At 36.4% G+C, this 15,521-nt stretch overlaps 1 protein-coding gene across 3 annotated transcripts; it reads right to left on the bottom strand.

The window, feature by feature from the left end:
- Window positions 1-58: 58 nt before the first annotated feature.
- Window positions 59-13,259, bottom strand: LOC110683358 (protein plastid transcriptionally active 16, chloroplastic-like). Of its 3 annotated transcripts, XM_021859708.1 has the most exons (15): window positions 12,808-13,259; window positions 12,431-12,520; window positions 12,198-12,323; window positions 11,622-11,789; window positions 11,453-11,539; window positions 11,195-11,316; window positions 9,777-9,818; window positions 8,054-8,911; window positions 7,633-7,800; window positions 7,396-7,539; window positions 7,156-7,299; window positions 6,161-7,061; window positions 5,833-5,897; window positions 5,573-5,692; window positions 3,996-4,824 (listed from the first exon to the last, which is right to left on the bottom strand). In XM_021859708.1, the coding sequence occupies exons 1-12, from the start codon at window positions 12,826-12,828 to the stop codon at window positions 6,410-6,412; spliced, it is 2,622 nt and encodes an 873-aa protein (XP_021715400.1). In that variant the 5' UTR covers window positions 12,829-13,259; the 3' UTR covers window positions 3,996-4,824; window positions 5,573-5,692; window positions 5,833-5,897; window positions 6,161-6,409. The 3 variants fall into 3 exon arrangements, with proteins under 3 accessions (XP_021715402.1, XP_021715400.1, XP_021715399.1); XM_021859707.1 differs by having other exon boundaries at window positions 3,996-5,692; XM_021859710.1 differs by lacking the exons at window positions 7,156-7,299; window positions 7,396-7,539; window positions 7,633-7,800; ... (6 more) ...; window positions 12,431-12,520; window positions 12,808-13,259 and adding exons at window positions 59-898; window positions 993-1,051; window positions 1,752-1,820; window positions 1,933-2,382 and having other exon boundaries at window positions 2,670-5,692; window positions 6,161-6,405.
- Window positions 13,260-15,521: the final 2,262 nt, after the last annotated feature.

Here is a 15,521-nt window from a genome sequence, read left to right as displayed (position 1 = left end):
TCTCATGTAAACGAAGAGTTGCTCCTATTTCGGGTATTAGCTATGCTTAGAATTGATGTAGTAAGCTAGTAACTAGTTTATTACAAAATAAAAAATTTAATCTATGTAATAATTTGATTTTCCGATTCTTCTCATTCAATTTTCAAGCAATAAACTTTGGCTAAAGAAAGGAGGGGGCGATGTAATACATATACAGCATGAAACATATCTTTAGATGACAGATACATACTTCACTGGAATAACAGGAAACCTGAACTTGGAACCATACATATACAAGAAACCAGGACTTAAGAACATAATGCACCAGAAGTATTGCTACTCTGAATAGTTGGACCAGAAAAATCATGGCAATTATCAAACATCGTCGACATAGATAGTTTCTTGCTTGAACAGACCACCCAATATGTTCCTTACTTCCTTCTTCGTCTCTTTACTGATAGGTTTTTCCTCTGCAGGTGTTGGTTTTGCTTTTGGTCTAGATCTTTGCTTCGGAGTACTTTGTTTGGTCACAGCTTTTTGTGTGGGTAACTTCTGGGCCTTTGCTTGTCCTCTCACAGTAGCAACCTGAACTTTGGAAAGCTCGATATTTGATGATTTCACTGCACTGGAAAGCTGTGACCCAATTTGGTCCCAGGAAATTCCTGAGCCAATGTCTTTAGCTCTAGTTAATAAGTTATCCAATGAGGTTCCTGCTTTATCTGCCTTCTCTTTAGCTTCCTCAGCTAAACTAGCAGCTCGTGCTTCTTGCTCTGCCAACTTTTTCACTTCTTCTTCGAGCAGTTTCTTAGCCTCAGCTGCTTCCTGGGCTTGCTCAGCAGCTTTTATAGCTTCTTCTTCTGCTTTAGCTCTTGCAACTGCTTCTGCATATTCTTTCCTCCTATTGTCCTCTGGGATGGAACTGAAATTCAATAGTTTTTAGCATATGTGTTGTTTTGGTAGAACAAAATGGGCCAAGTTAGAATGCTTGTTCGTAGTGCAGAATGTAACAATACCTGAAAAGTTCGTCTAAAGTCTTTAATGGGGCTGATGGATCCGCATACACGTTCACCACCTGAAAATGTTACATAAGCAAGGAAGAATATTCAACTTTTCAAATGATAGAAGTATAACTCTCCTTGCATTCCTAGAGGGATAGAGGAAATCTAAACTATCTGGACAAAAACTACATCTTGAGCTCCAGATAAGCATGTATTCACAGGTGAAAAGTCCTGCGTTGGAGAAGGAACAAGAACAGAACCACAACCCTCCGTTCCTAGGCATTCCAAACCCAATTTTGAACACACGTGAAATTTAACAAATGGAATCTTGAATTCCCAGATGATAAATTTTACCGGGTGAAAAGAATACAATCTCTAGATTAGAAATCTGTGTTCATCAGCAGACTAATTCTTGGTCCTGAGCATATTACTACGTATTTTGCATCATATGTTATGTTAATGTGATTCAGCTCGTGCTAAGTGGCCTTTGGCAGTTTTCTCTAATCTTGTTTGTTGATTTTAAAATGCAAAAGTAGTCTCAATAATATATCAGCTGATTCCAATTTATTCCAATTTGTGGATCAATAATTTCAGGACAAGACCCTTAAAATGTGTCCGACCTTTACATGTGAAGTCCAACAAATATTAACTTGACTATGATGCATCCAACGATCAAATACACATGCTAGTTTCAACTTGGCATTAAACCATGTTATAGGCAATTTTACCATGTTTAAATAAGATTATTGTGATATGTGCAGAATGTCAACCTACCTTATCTTCGGCTACTGCTGTATTTGAGAAAAGACCTGCCACCAGAGTAGCCATCTGTGACCTTGCTACCTGTACAAGTAAGGACTAAGGATTAAAACCATCCAAAAACAGGACAGCTCCATAAACATACAGAAAGTAGCCATTTTTTTTTTTCAACATTTGTGCGCATACATTACATTACTTTGTAGTCGTTTGTGCCAGCACTCCCTTCTGTGGCCACAGCAACATTGTAAGAACTCTCGGGGGAAAAATCCTCAGTAAATGTCGTCCTGAGGAACGTGTATCTGACATCAGTCTGGATGACTCTCTCCAAGAACTCAGAAATAGTCAATGGCTGAGATTTTGAGAAAAGGTTGTTGAAAAAGGAGGAGATTCCATCCAGTACATTATTGGTTGCTGCAACTGGTGCAGTATCATAGATGATCGCCAAGTGACCCACACCGGCGAGTTGAGCTGCTTCAACCACCTGTAGAGCATCTGATGTGGTGACCTCTTTGTTGGGGCCATTCTCAGAAGAACCAATTGTAACTACCACCTTGCTTGCATTCCCTATTGCTTTCGCGATTGATTCTGCATCGTTGAACGTGGATTCAACAGCATTCAAGCGTTTCAGTTCTTCCTTTGATATAATCTGCCAACTATTCAAATGTAAGTAAACAACATACCAACCTTAAATGACATTGTAAAGATTTTTCTTCCTCCCTTTTAATGCAAAATCATAGCATATCATGGCTTCTATAGTTTAAACTTCTTATAACCCTGCTTTCCTATTCACAAAGAATTGATCTCCAACTCTAACATTAACATCATCTATTTCTTTTCAAACACAAATATAAAAAGTAGCGCGTACAATCATAAATCTCTCAATCACCAAAAAACATAAAGTAAAAAAGAAAAAACAGTAAGAAGATAAACCACCTTATAGTCTGAGGCAAACCGAGCCAATTCTTGTGCCGCACCAAGGTCTGGCACCCCAGCGCGGACCTTAAAGCCCTCTCGCAATAGCTTCTGAGCAATGCGTGCACCCGCCTGACCGGTGGCACCCACAACAAAAACAGTCCCAGCATCCTTCTGCCTACCAGGGCCCACCAAGCCAGAAGAATTATTGACAACCGGAATCAATGACTTGACATCAACTTCAGATATCTTACTCCAGTTAAACTGAAAGGGATTATTGTTTTTAACTTGGCCATCATCTTCAGAAGCTGCATCATCATCACCCGACTGCTTTCGTAGTCGAAACGATGAAAAAGGCCCGGCGTTCTTAGCAAAGACAGTAAGCTGCCTTGGTTTCTTGGAAACCAGCAGCCTAGAATGAGGTGTAGTAGTTAACAGAAATGAATTGGAAGGGACAGTATGAGCCATAGGAGTTACTCAAAAAAATTAAGGCTTAGTTAGTTTAGAAATCTTTGTGATTTTAGTTTGTGATCCATTCATTAACATTAGTATCAATTCTGTTAGTTTGTGTAATGTGCAGTACACAGGCAGAAGAAAGAAGACAATCCATCTGCTTATCTTTACCCAATTAACATCAGCCACGCAAACACTATCTACAATATAACGATGACCACTAAGTTTTCAGATAGCGCCCTTATATGGGTAAGGGAATAGGGATAATTTTGACAAGTCTCAATCCATTTTTATAACCAGTCAATGCAGATATTTACGGAGTAATAAAATTCATACAATTTTTTTAGAGAGCCGAAAGGGCAATGATATTTACCGGAATAAATTCATCTCTTAAATATCACCTTACACCACTTTACTGATTACCCGAGTTAACCATAATTAGTGACTATAATTTCTTTTTTCAATCATTGTTGGAAAGAGCTCATTGATATTAAATAGCTCTACAAACACTACATTATCCTATTTTATATCATTAGGCAGAGTCATGCCATTAGCCTTGTGCGTTGACAAAGATGAAATATAACAAGGTACAACGAAAAAAATAGGGCGTATTGTTTAGATGTTGCCTTAGTTACTTAACGCAACACGGGCAAACGCGGACCCAGACTTCCAAAGAGTTCACCAAACTTGTTTTATTTATCAGACTGAGTACAACGAAATCAACCAGTATGATAGAGTAATTAAAGGCCTTTGTGGGCACAGTTGAAATTAAAGGCTTGAACGAGTTTGATAGAGTTATCGACATAGTAGGAAGCTGTTACAGCGGACTTACAAAGTTACAAGACAATGATGAAAAGAGATTATTATAATTATAGCATTAGAATAAGAAGAAAATTCTCAAACTAGTCAAATTTTGCAAACTCGTAATATGCGGAGCAGGGAGCAAACGAAATGGATAACACAGATGCAGTCGTTACTTGCAGCGACAACACTGGTACATAACTAACATCAGCAGACAACAGAGTATTGTACCAACTAGCAGCTAACAACAGCAGCTGGTGTAACACAATTCTTGTCATGTTTAAAGTCAAACTGGCCCAAATGCCACTATCAGCATAGTTGCACGAAGCAAAATATTGATCCAATTTAAAAAGTTAACCTTGTATTAACAGAGAATTTTAGTTAGCGTGTTTCTTATAAACTATATTGACAGTCACAACCTTAATATTTCTGACAGACTACATTTATGTTAAGTACTCAATACCTACATACAGATAGATAACAACCAACATCATCAAAGTTCTACCATAAAATTACGACATTAAATTATTAATGGCAAGGAAAAATTCTGGGAATTTGATTTGCTTAGAAGAAAATTTTTCCATAAAGACCACTACTGCCTCAAAATAAGGACACTCGAAAGAAGTACACCATTAGCGAGCAAACAAATCCGACAAAAAACTTCATTCATAAATTGTTCCCTAATCAGCATAATATCTCTTCAATTCATAAGCACGGGTTAACAGTACAAACCTGACTTTGCAATTTGAACTTTACAATTGATATAGCATATTTTGGCAAACAATGTAAAATATACAGAAACAATATAGAAAATAAGGTGCCACTAATCTCTAGACATAGGTAAGATCTTAACTTCTGAAGCACACATCAACGAGTAACTTGACCCAACCGTGAAAATTAGTGCAGTGAGATTCAGGCAAGCCTTAACAACAAAAAAATAATAATTACAACGGGCATATCAACAAAAACAGCAGAATAGTAATAATTCATCTCTCCAATTGAAACCCAAATAACAGCACAAAACAACCATCACACTTAATAATGATACAGAATAGTAATTCCTTCCCTAATCTGGGTGATTTAAAAATAACAAAGTATGCTAAGTTTTGCAATCTCTTCAGTCACAAAATGCTAATCTATGTCTAAACATACTTTCTACGTAGTAATTGAACTATACCAACATCAAGCCTGCTCCAATTAAATAAATACAACTCAGTTTGCTAGTTCATGAAAAACCATAAAGTAGAATGTAGTCTGGCATAGCATGTCAACATTGACTTTGTAAGTTAGTAACATCAAATCAAACTCAAAACCACTTCAGAAGATGAAAATCACTTCCTATTCTGCAAATATTATGCATACCATGTACAGTAGAGAACAGCTTAATGCAAGTCAATAAAAAAAGCTAACAGAACAAATATGGAAAAAAGAGAACTGCAGAATAGTCAGTAGTGCCACAGTGACGAAGCTAGTAACAGATCTATCCCAGAAAACCAGAACGGGAGAGAAAGAGACATAGATGACAAAAAAGTATTGTTCATGATTTGAGATAGTTTAACATGTAGAAGCAACGAATGACAAAGAAAAGACTGATACCAATACCTATCCCCTGACCAAATTGTTTACAATGCAGAAGCAATGAATTGACAAAGAGAGACTGATACCAATACCTATTGACTGTAGTAAGGTAGTTATACATGCAGGAATCTACCCGTATGGAGAACAGGAGAGCAAGCATCCAAAGCAAGCACCAGTCAAAAACTATACACAGTCCAAGAACTCCTTTCAAGCTGCCAATGACACAAAAGTAAGATACACAACTCAAAGAAAAAAAAAGCCCTATGCTATAAAATTCCAATGGACATATTTTGTAGTCTATATGTACACAAATCTTCTCCCAAGAGACTGTCAAAGAACTGAAATACTTCACCTGAATTGTGCTCAATAAGTAGGCCAGCTCAGGTTCTCAACCACATCTAGTTGGAATATTATGATCTATCAATTAACCAGAAAGCTGACTTAGTACTAAAAACAATATGGAATAATGGCACCATTAGGTATTACTTCCTTACAATACATTACAATCACTAGATTGAATGGGCATAACTATTATAAGTTATTATTCACTAGCAACATTGAGTGAACTAATCAATAACAACAAATAAGGGTCGTACAACAGCAGGATGAGTAACACCCAAAAGCAATGCTCTCCGGATATTCTACATATACGAGAAACCAACAATGGAAACAGTCATTACCAGAATATATAGCAGCAAGTCCTGCGTACAGTCGCAGTCAAGAGATATCTCAGAAATCCTCAACTATCCATCTCAACTGCCAGCAGCAAACACAGACCGCATTAAAGATATATCAACTACATTTATAGCATTTAAGATATAAAGTACACATAACAATAACAAAAAAAACAAAAAACAAAAACAAAGCCATTAGAAATCGTTCAACGTTGCAAAATATAGGCAACATCAGAAGTTACAAAAAGAACATATTCAACGGCTAATCCCCTTCTTTGCTCTTAGTGATTCAAGAGCCTTTTCACGTAGCTCAATCTCAAGCCTCTTCTTTTGTGATTCTGTCTCTTCTTCATCACTTGAATACTTTGTTGTACGACGTTCACCATTTGCAGCATTGGTATCCTTTTCATTGTTTTCCACATCAGAAGACAGGGCATCAGCATCTTTTGACTTTCGCTTCCGTTTACCAGCACGCTTCTCTTCCTTCCTCCGGCGCCGCTCCTCACGACGCCTACGTCGCTCCTCTTTTCTTATTTTCTTCTCTTCTTTCTTTCTTCTCTTAGCTTCTTTTCTATCCTCCATCTCAGATTCAGAACTAGTATCATCAGATGCCACTTCTCTTCGCCTTGACCTTCGATGCTTCCTCTTCTCAGAAACTTCAGCTCTATGCTTCTCACTTTCCTCAGATCCAGATTCAGAGTCAACACTAGGACTTCTTCGTTTATTTTGTAATTTCACTACGGAGTCAGACACAGTGTTGTCCCTAGTATCTTTCTGTTGGTAGTTCCTCTTTTCATCCAACTTGAAAACATCCCCAGGGTACAATATGTCAGACCTCTCATCTGATACAGTACCTCTAGGTGGTGACTTTTTCAGAGCACGAACTTCCTTCAAAGAAGCTTCTTCACTGTAAACCAGTCAATAATAAATGAGGAATAACTGCTTTTACAAGAGAATGCAGCACAAAAAGACAATTCATATAACAGTCATTAGTTCATTACCTTATTATCTCATCATCCTGTCGTGCATCAACATTACCACGATGTTGGTATCTAACTGATCGATCAGGAGAATCCCTCTGATTGCCAACTGATGAGCGTCCTGATTTTTTTTCTTCTGACTTGTACTTGTCCGCCTGATACTCCCTATAAAATAACCATTGATGTTTTAAAAAACTGCAATTTTTGAAATGAACACTTCCAGTAAAATGAAAATTATTGTTTATATTTGACAAATTGAACCTATCATTATCAAATTTATCTCCTCTCATTTCTAGGCTTCCATGACGAACTTTGTGGCCTCTCAATCTACTAGGACTCCGATTTCCATTAATGGTCGTTTTATCCCCTGATTTTTTTTCAGGACTGTCATATGGACTTGCCAGCCTGCACAAGAAAAGAAAAGAAAAAGTTAAACTTATTATAAAAGTCCCAATAAACCGAAAATTTGTTACTTAAATTTAGGCAGCAGAGAAAGACCTCTTATCTTCACCAGAACTCTTTTTGCGGGATAGTGGTGAGGCCGCATTTGACTTCTCTGGAGAAGGTGAGACAGACGCAACATTTCTGGGTGAACGCTTTCGATTATCTCTTTGGGGGGACAATGAAATAGGCTGTCTACGAGCCATCATTGCAGGCTCGTGGTCACTGTAAATCCATCTAAAGATAAGATCTTTTGACTTTACACACACACACACACACACACACACACACACACACACACACATATATATATATATATATATAGAGAGAGAGAGAGAGAGAGAGAGAGAATACTTTTTGAGCAAATTAGAGCTAAACTGAAACTGCAAGATGCTTCAGCAAAAATAAAGTTGAGAGTGATGCTTAAAGAATACAAATTCACAAATGCAATACTGCAACTGACTGATCCATAAATTACCTGTTTTGATCTCTAGGGGATCCATGTGGGGAATTCTGAATCCTGGGTGATCTTGTCTTAACTGGTGAAGCAGAAATATGCCTGACAGGTGATCCGGAACTTTGACTGGCAGGTGACGGAGATCTGCTAGGTGATGGAGTAGGTGATCGACTACGAGCTGGAACAGGTGACTTTCTCCGAACTGGAGCTAAAGATCTATGTTCCACTGGAGATGGAGAACGGTGTCCCCTTGCCATGGGGGACCTACGTCGAGCAGGAGACGGAGACCTGCGTCGTGCAGGAGACGGAGACCTACGCCGTGCAGGAGACGGAGACCTACGTCGGACAGGAAAAGGCCTTCTGACAGGGGATTGGAACCTACGTCGTATAGGAGACGGAGACCTACGCAGACCTGGAGACCGAGACCTCGGACTTGAAGAGGACCTTCTCCTACGGCGACGAACAGGAGAAGGGGATCTGCGTCGCCTAGGGGATGGTGATCGTCGACGCCACGGAGAAGGTGTCCTACGCCTCCTAGGAGAAGGAGACCGCCGTCGCAAAGGTGAGCGAGACCGTCGTCTTAAAGGAGATGGTGATCTTCTGGCAGGAGAAGGTGACATGCGTCGAATTGGAGATGGTGACCTTCTACGTGCTGGAGAACGGACCCGGCGCCTCATAGGAGATGGAGACCTATAACGTGTACGAGATGGAGACCGCCTTCTGGAAAGAGACCTCCGCCTTGGAGACACTGACTCCCGGGCAGACCGCCTCCTAGGTGTGACAGATCTTCTTCGGGGCGATTGATGTCTTCTTCCAGGAGAAACCGATTGCCTTTTTGGCCTAGGAGAGCCAGAAATACTCCTTGATACACTTCTTTCTCTACAAGTAAGAAAAAGATGTTTCAGTCTCTGAAAAAGTATCAACATTGTGAATCCTGATCACCACAGGAACTAAGAGAAGGGCATAACCTTATATATACACCCAAGTGCACCCAAGGGTGGCTTTTTTGCACATTTGATTTTTTTTTTTTTTTTTTGCTCATTTTAAGAATTTAAATTGAGCAAAAATAATTAAATGAGCAGAAAATACTTGTGGGTGCACCTTGCACCGGGTGTATAAAAATTTCAAGAGAAGGAAAAGAAAGAAAATAGTAACACAATGCAGCAGTGTAGCACCAATATCTAGTGTGAATCCTGCTAAAGAAGTCGGTACTCAACTAACAAACAAATATATCCAATTAAGTTAGCAAAGATAATTGTAACATGGAAGTTGGTCGGTGGAAACAAACAAATGATGACCAAAAAAATATAAAAAATGAAACATAGAAATAATATGATACTTTGTAATCAAATATTCAAACAGTAGTAACGTTAATAATAAAACAGTAATTTTATAAACATCCAATAAAAAGGTGGATAAAACACAACTAAATACTGACATCAAATAGCAACCTACTGAAAAACATGCCGAAACCACATAATTTGAGAATCTCTTAAAAATGGAAGCGGCATAATCATTGACTTAAGAGCATAACAACAAAAGAGCAAACTATTAAGTGATAACGACAACCTGTTCAATTCACTTTATGCTGTAAAGACCAAATCCTTTGGAAAACTTCTAAAAATAGAATATGACTTGGTAATACACCTAGATCGAGCAGTGCTCTAAAGAACCAAAAGAAGAAAATCTGATAACACACAAGTTTGCATATTGTTCAAGCAAGAAAAATAGCTAGAATACTTACCGATGAGGTGATTGAGAATGATCAGATGGTGACTTGGATGCTCTGCAAATAAAGAGGTAGTTTGTATGTCAATATTTCTGTTGCCAACTAAATCACCAATCACGTCTAAGGATGATGCAACAGCACCCAAATGTTTGGAGGTCAAGAGACAATGCAGCATCTACCCAAAACACCCAAATGTTTGGAGGTCAAGAGACAATGCAGCATCTACCCAAAACCAAAACAACTTGATGCACCCACAGGAAGCAAATTCAAACACACTTAAGAAAAAGAGGGGAAGGGGGAGAAAACACCATGTTCATGGAAATAATGACAAATAGATAGACATGAGTACATGACAGCTGTATCAGTAAGTTGGGCACAAAATGATCTATTTCCTAAACTACCATGACAACCATCCACAGCAGAATATAGGGTGTGACAATTCTACTCCAAATTCTTTGAACATGCAAATGCAAAAACGGAAGCTACACATGTGCATTATACAAAGTAAAAACAAGATCAATACAAGTATTTTTTTTTCCAGAATACAATAGACACCAATAAGAACATATTTTAGTCATCTATAGATGACACTGATAAGCAACATAGATAGGAAACCTCATCATAAGGAGGTTTAACCATTAATGATGTTTAAGAAGACAAGGTAGAAAAATATATCTTCCTCCGTTCCTCAAATATTGCACCATGGGGGGAGGGGCAAGAAATCTGGTAAGAGGAGAGAAAGGCAAAATGACAAAAGTGTCCTCCTTGCAAGGAATTACTCACATGGGTTTAGTAAGGGTAAATTGGTAAATGTACAAGGAAAAAGTTTCCTAAAAAACAAATTGCAAAAATATGAAAATTCCTAAAAAGGTAAATGGTGCAATATATGCGGAACGGAACAAGTAAAGAATACCACATACCTAATACCAAAATCCCAAAATACATATATTAAAGCAACTACGAAGCTTCAACATACCAACAAAAAAATTCGCATTAAAAGCTAGTACAAAAGAAATTTTATGCAACCACTTACTTAGCGAATCACAAGTACAATAATAAACTGCGAAAAGGCATACGGTACATTGATATAAAAAAATCGCTAAAACCCTTTTGAAATATAACCATCACAGTTGTAATGTTTAATTTGAATAAAACTGATGCAGTTTTCAATAACAAACAGTCCTTTGTGGTGGGATAAAGACTTGAGGACTTCAGATTTTTTAAACACAGAAGATTAGAAGAAAGACCAAACAACTTTTAATCAGTTTTTACAAAATGCTCCCTAAAACGATTCAAATATTTCAGTTTAATCTTTAAAACCATTTGCACATGCCAATGGAACTATAAAAGACCATCGAGAATCTACAACACTCAAAGGAGTGTACATCAAAAATCACGGATATTAAATAAGCATTAATTGTTTAGCAACCAACCTGGATCTTCCTCCAAAACCATTTTTCACGTCAGCTCCATTCTCATCTTCAGATTGCGCACCAGAACCTCTTTCTCGTCTTCGACTTGATTCGTCATTAGAATATTTTCCAAGCCCGTCATCCTACAGTAGTTTGAGGTAAGGACATGAACCCAAATAATTGCAGAAGCAAGCTGAGTGGCCATAAGAAACAAGAGAGTTAAAATCAAACAACCCAACTCTCAAAAAGCTAGCTCTAGCATGAAACATATTAAGTTACCATTTGCCTCACTTTCTCTTGCTCAGAATCTTCTCTTTCCTTCTCTTTCCTTCTCTGGATTTCATTAAAGATACGATCGTTCTCCTCCTGCAAATATTCACAAAGAGTTAATCACGCAACATTGGTAAGTACAGTCTTGAACAATGAGCCTCACTGTAAAAATACGAACCTTTTTCTTCCTAGTTTCCTCTTCCTTAGCATCCAGGAATTGTTGGGGTACGCCACTAGCATTTTTCTGCGCACTGAGAAGAAGCGACCAAAGCTCTTTCATGAACTTACCAGTATTCTTTTCCATGAAACCAGTCAGCTGAATTTGGATCTGCTTTCCATTAACAACCTGCAACAAAATATGCAGAGAATTAAGCAAAATTTAACCTTTTAGAATGAGATGAATACAATCTATAACCTCTGCAAGTAAACAGTTTATGTTGTGACTCTAAAATTGACTCCGTCATAAAACTGCTACTAGAGCAGATAATGTGTTTCTTGGTGACAGATATGATTATATGAAAGTGTTGTAACGGAACAACACGGACAAGGAAACAACAACCAGTTAGACAAATTTGAGTCATTGAGTATGTGTCTGTATTTCCGAATACATGCAGTTGTCCAAGTAGAGATTGATGTAAGTGAATTGTACTGAAAACAATATATAAGTAAATTGACACAAAAAAAACTGGATGCATCAATAAATTATATCCAGCAAATGACTGCAATATTACATGATGACAGTAACATAGGTTACCTTTCCTTCAAGAAGTCCATTGATAAAGTTAATGAGCACTTCATCTTCAAATCCATCAAGGAGTTCAGTCACTCTTTTCGCGATCCACGGCTTGATAACATCCATTTTCACCTTTGAAATATCAACCTAACCAACAAAATTCACCATACGAACAATCAACAAATTACAATTAGTTCAAATTTCAATTCCCTAGCAAATACTCAAGTGATGACAATAGTATTGATAAAACGAACCAAATGTTCGAGTTCTGGAGCAAACTTCTGCGTTTTGAGCAACTTTGCTTGCTTATTTGAGAACCGAGTGTCTTGCTCAGCCGACGTACCCTATTCACATGGAAAATTCCAAATTCCAATCATATAAACTCCAACAAATTGACACAAAATCAACCAGGCGTAATAAACAAGCAATTTCTACATATACAAGATCAAAACAGCTGAAACGACAACAATTACATCGACAATTGAACGTTAAATCAAACATATTAATTCGAGTGCATATGCAATTAAATCCGATCTAAAAATAATCAATTCATAATCAGAATATCAATCACCAACATTACGCAGTTCCAAAACTACCAGATTCCAAAAAAAAGATAGATAAATTTAATTACCCGGAAAAAGCCGCCCGACATTTTCTAGGGTTTGGAGAAACAACAATTGAAATTGAAATTCAACAATCCGAAAGACAAATTGAGTGGATGATTGAAAAGATAAATGATCAACAAGACGCAATTAGGTTAAAGATTTAGGGTGAAGATTGGGCGCCGCTCATCTGGTGAGAGGCATCGTCGGGGGAAATGAGGTGAATCGGTTGAGCATGTGTGCGAGAGTGAGAGAGGAAAAATGCTTTCTGCTGAATGCAAGAAAGATGTAGCCCTAGTATGGGTGTGATTCCTTTTTTCTTTTGTTTTTTTTACGAGAGTATGGATGTGAATTTACCCAATTAGACATTGTTGGTAACACATATCACACATGTCCATCATCGACAAGTGTTCCTTGTTTGTTTGGTGTTTAGAGAGCCACAAGGGCGGGCTGAAATCCGATCTCAGAATTTTCTGAAATCGAAAGGAAAGCACTAATCATTTGAGTTATCTCTAACTCAACAAGTGTTCCTTGTGATTGCGTATTCAAGTACTCCCTCTGTCCTTTATTAATAGTACTTTATTGCCTTTTTTTTTTACAATACTTTATGGCCTAATTTAAGTCCCAAAATTATAGTAACATTTGCTTTCTCCAACCATTATTAATATTACTCTATTACCAAAATCTCCTCCAATTTGCAATAATATTTGTGCAATTTTAGCTTCCTTATGTAAATTTTGCATTTCCATATACTTTTATCACTTTTTCTCTCTACTTTTTTGCATGCCCCATGTAAATTTACATGTCCAATGTACATTGACTCCTTATTTAAGTTATTTAAGCTTTTTTATTTCCGTGAAATGTCACTACTTGTAATTGATAGAATTTTTTGGGTAATTGAATGCAATCTATCTATATTATATACTCCCTCCGCCCCATTAAATTTTTGTTTCTCATATTTCACGAGTCTGAATATAGATAAATATAAAGATCAATAAGGAAAAGGTAACAAATGCCTCGGAATGGGCTCGGATATTAACGAGTGGCCACTTACAGGTTTATGAGGGGTCATTTTTTACACCTCCTTATTATATAATGGCAACTGACAAGTATAAGTTTTGTTATAAAATTTGAAAAGTAATCCAATAATATGATCGAGAAAACATTAACTTTTTCATTTCATTAGTTTGGAAAAGAAAAAACAAATATGTGAATGGTAATTGTGTGAAATACAACTACTAAACAATTATTATATAAGTAATAAAATCGTAATATATAGGATAATAATAAAAAAAAAAAATTATGGAAAACCAAAATATATTACATTAAATTACCACTTCTAAATTAGGATTTCAAATAATGAGTTTATGTGATAATTTATTCAAAAATCGATATTTCTATTCAAATTTCAAAATAGATATTTAAGAAACGAGAAAGAATTTTTGACCACTTGAATTATCCTTCACCCTCATAATTTTTCAAAGTTGTAGTGTTGCTAATCAACCTCGAACGAACATATTACCCTATATTATAATGAATATGGATTATGAAAAGAAAAAAGTAGCACTTTCCATTGATTATCTTAGTTATAAATTGATCTCAAAAAAAAAAATAAAAAAATAAAAAAATCTTAGTTATAAATTATAACCAGGGTGCGGCCCCGGACGTTGCACCCGGTTACCACTTTGATTAAATTGTTTGTTTATGAAATATATTATCATCTTTTTTGGCAAAATGAAATATATTATCATCGATTGTGTATGTTATGCATAATGTTAAAAATTATGTTACTAATTGATAAAGACTAAAAAAAGATATTTTTTAACACTATATGGTTTGTGAAATTTTGAGTTTATTCCTTTTTTTTCAAACTGTATATCTCGTATTTCCTTTTTAATTTATGTATGTCATTTATAGTTATATTTATATGTAAAGATGACATCAATTGTTATTGTCTAAGATGGTAAGGAAGTAGATCTTGTTTCTTTAAGGTCTAGTGTTCGAAATCCATCAAAAAATCCACAAATAATAATATACTAGCGAGTATATATAATGAGTGTATGAGTTGAGAGTTTAAAACATTAGAAAGGTATAACTGGATTACATGCTTTCAAATAATGTTCAAAATCACACATTTATACGCTATGGAAGAAGTGTGTAGAATCACCTATAGCCCTAGACACATGCTTTTTAAATTAACTACATGAATCTAGAAACTTGCTGCATGAGCATTTACCAATAATTTTAGGTTCTTCCATAAATTTTCGTCAATTTCTTAATCTTAAAATTTATAGAGAATTTAAGAAGCCTTAAGAGACAATTGGTAGGGCTTATGAAATTTGAGCCACGCTAAACCCTACATGTGTCCAAAATTCAAAGCATGAAAAGTTTATACTTCACATATATTGTGCAACAATTCTTATTCCAATAGACTTGTAAACATAGTAGTAATAATAATAATAATAAAATAATAGTAATAATGAGAAATTAACGATGATGATAATAATACCCTATGCTTATGATGGACTGGATGTCTATTCAGCGGGTGATATGCGACATTAAAATGTTGCACCTTTTGAATTACACCAAAGCTGATAGGTTACAAACAAACTCCATTGTAAAGCCAAGAGGATTGAACCTTCAACCTCTTATAAGAAAGATAACAATTTTACATTTTAAGCCAATTATCAAATGTTTTATTAATATGTAAAAAAATTTATATAAGTGCAAACCGTAAGGTTCA

This window comes from Chenopodium quinoa, unplaced genomic scaffold, assembly GCF_001683475.1.
Source record: "Chenopodium quinoa cultivar QQ74 unplaced genomic scaffold, ASM168347v1, whole genome shotgun sequence".
NCBI classification, from domain to species: domain Eukaryota; kingdom Viridiplantae; phylum Streptophyta; class Magnoliopsida; order Caryophyllales; family Amaranthaceae; genus Chenopodium; species Chenopodium quinoa.
Note: the sequence above shows the minus strand (reverse complement) of the source record. Positions and strands in the feature narration are given on the sequence as shown.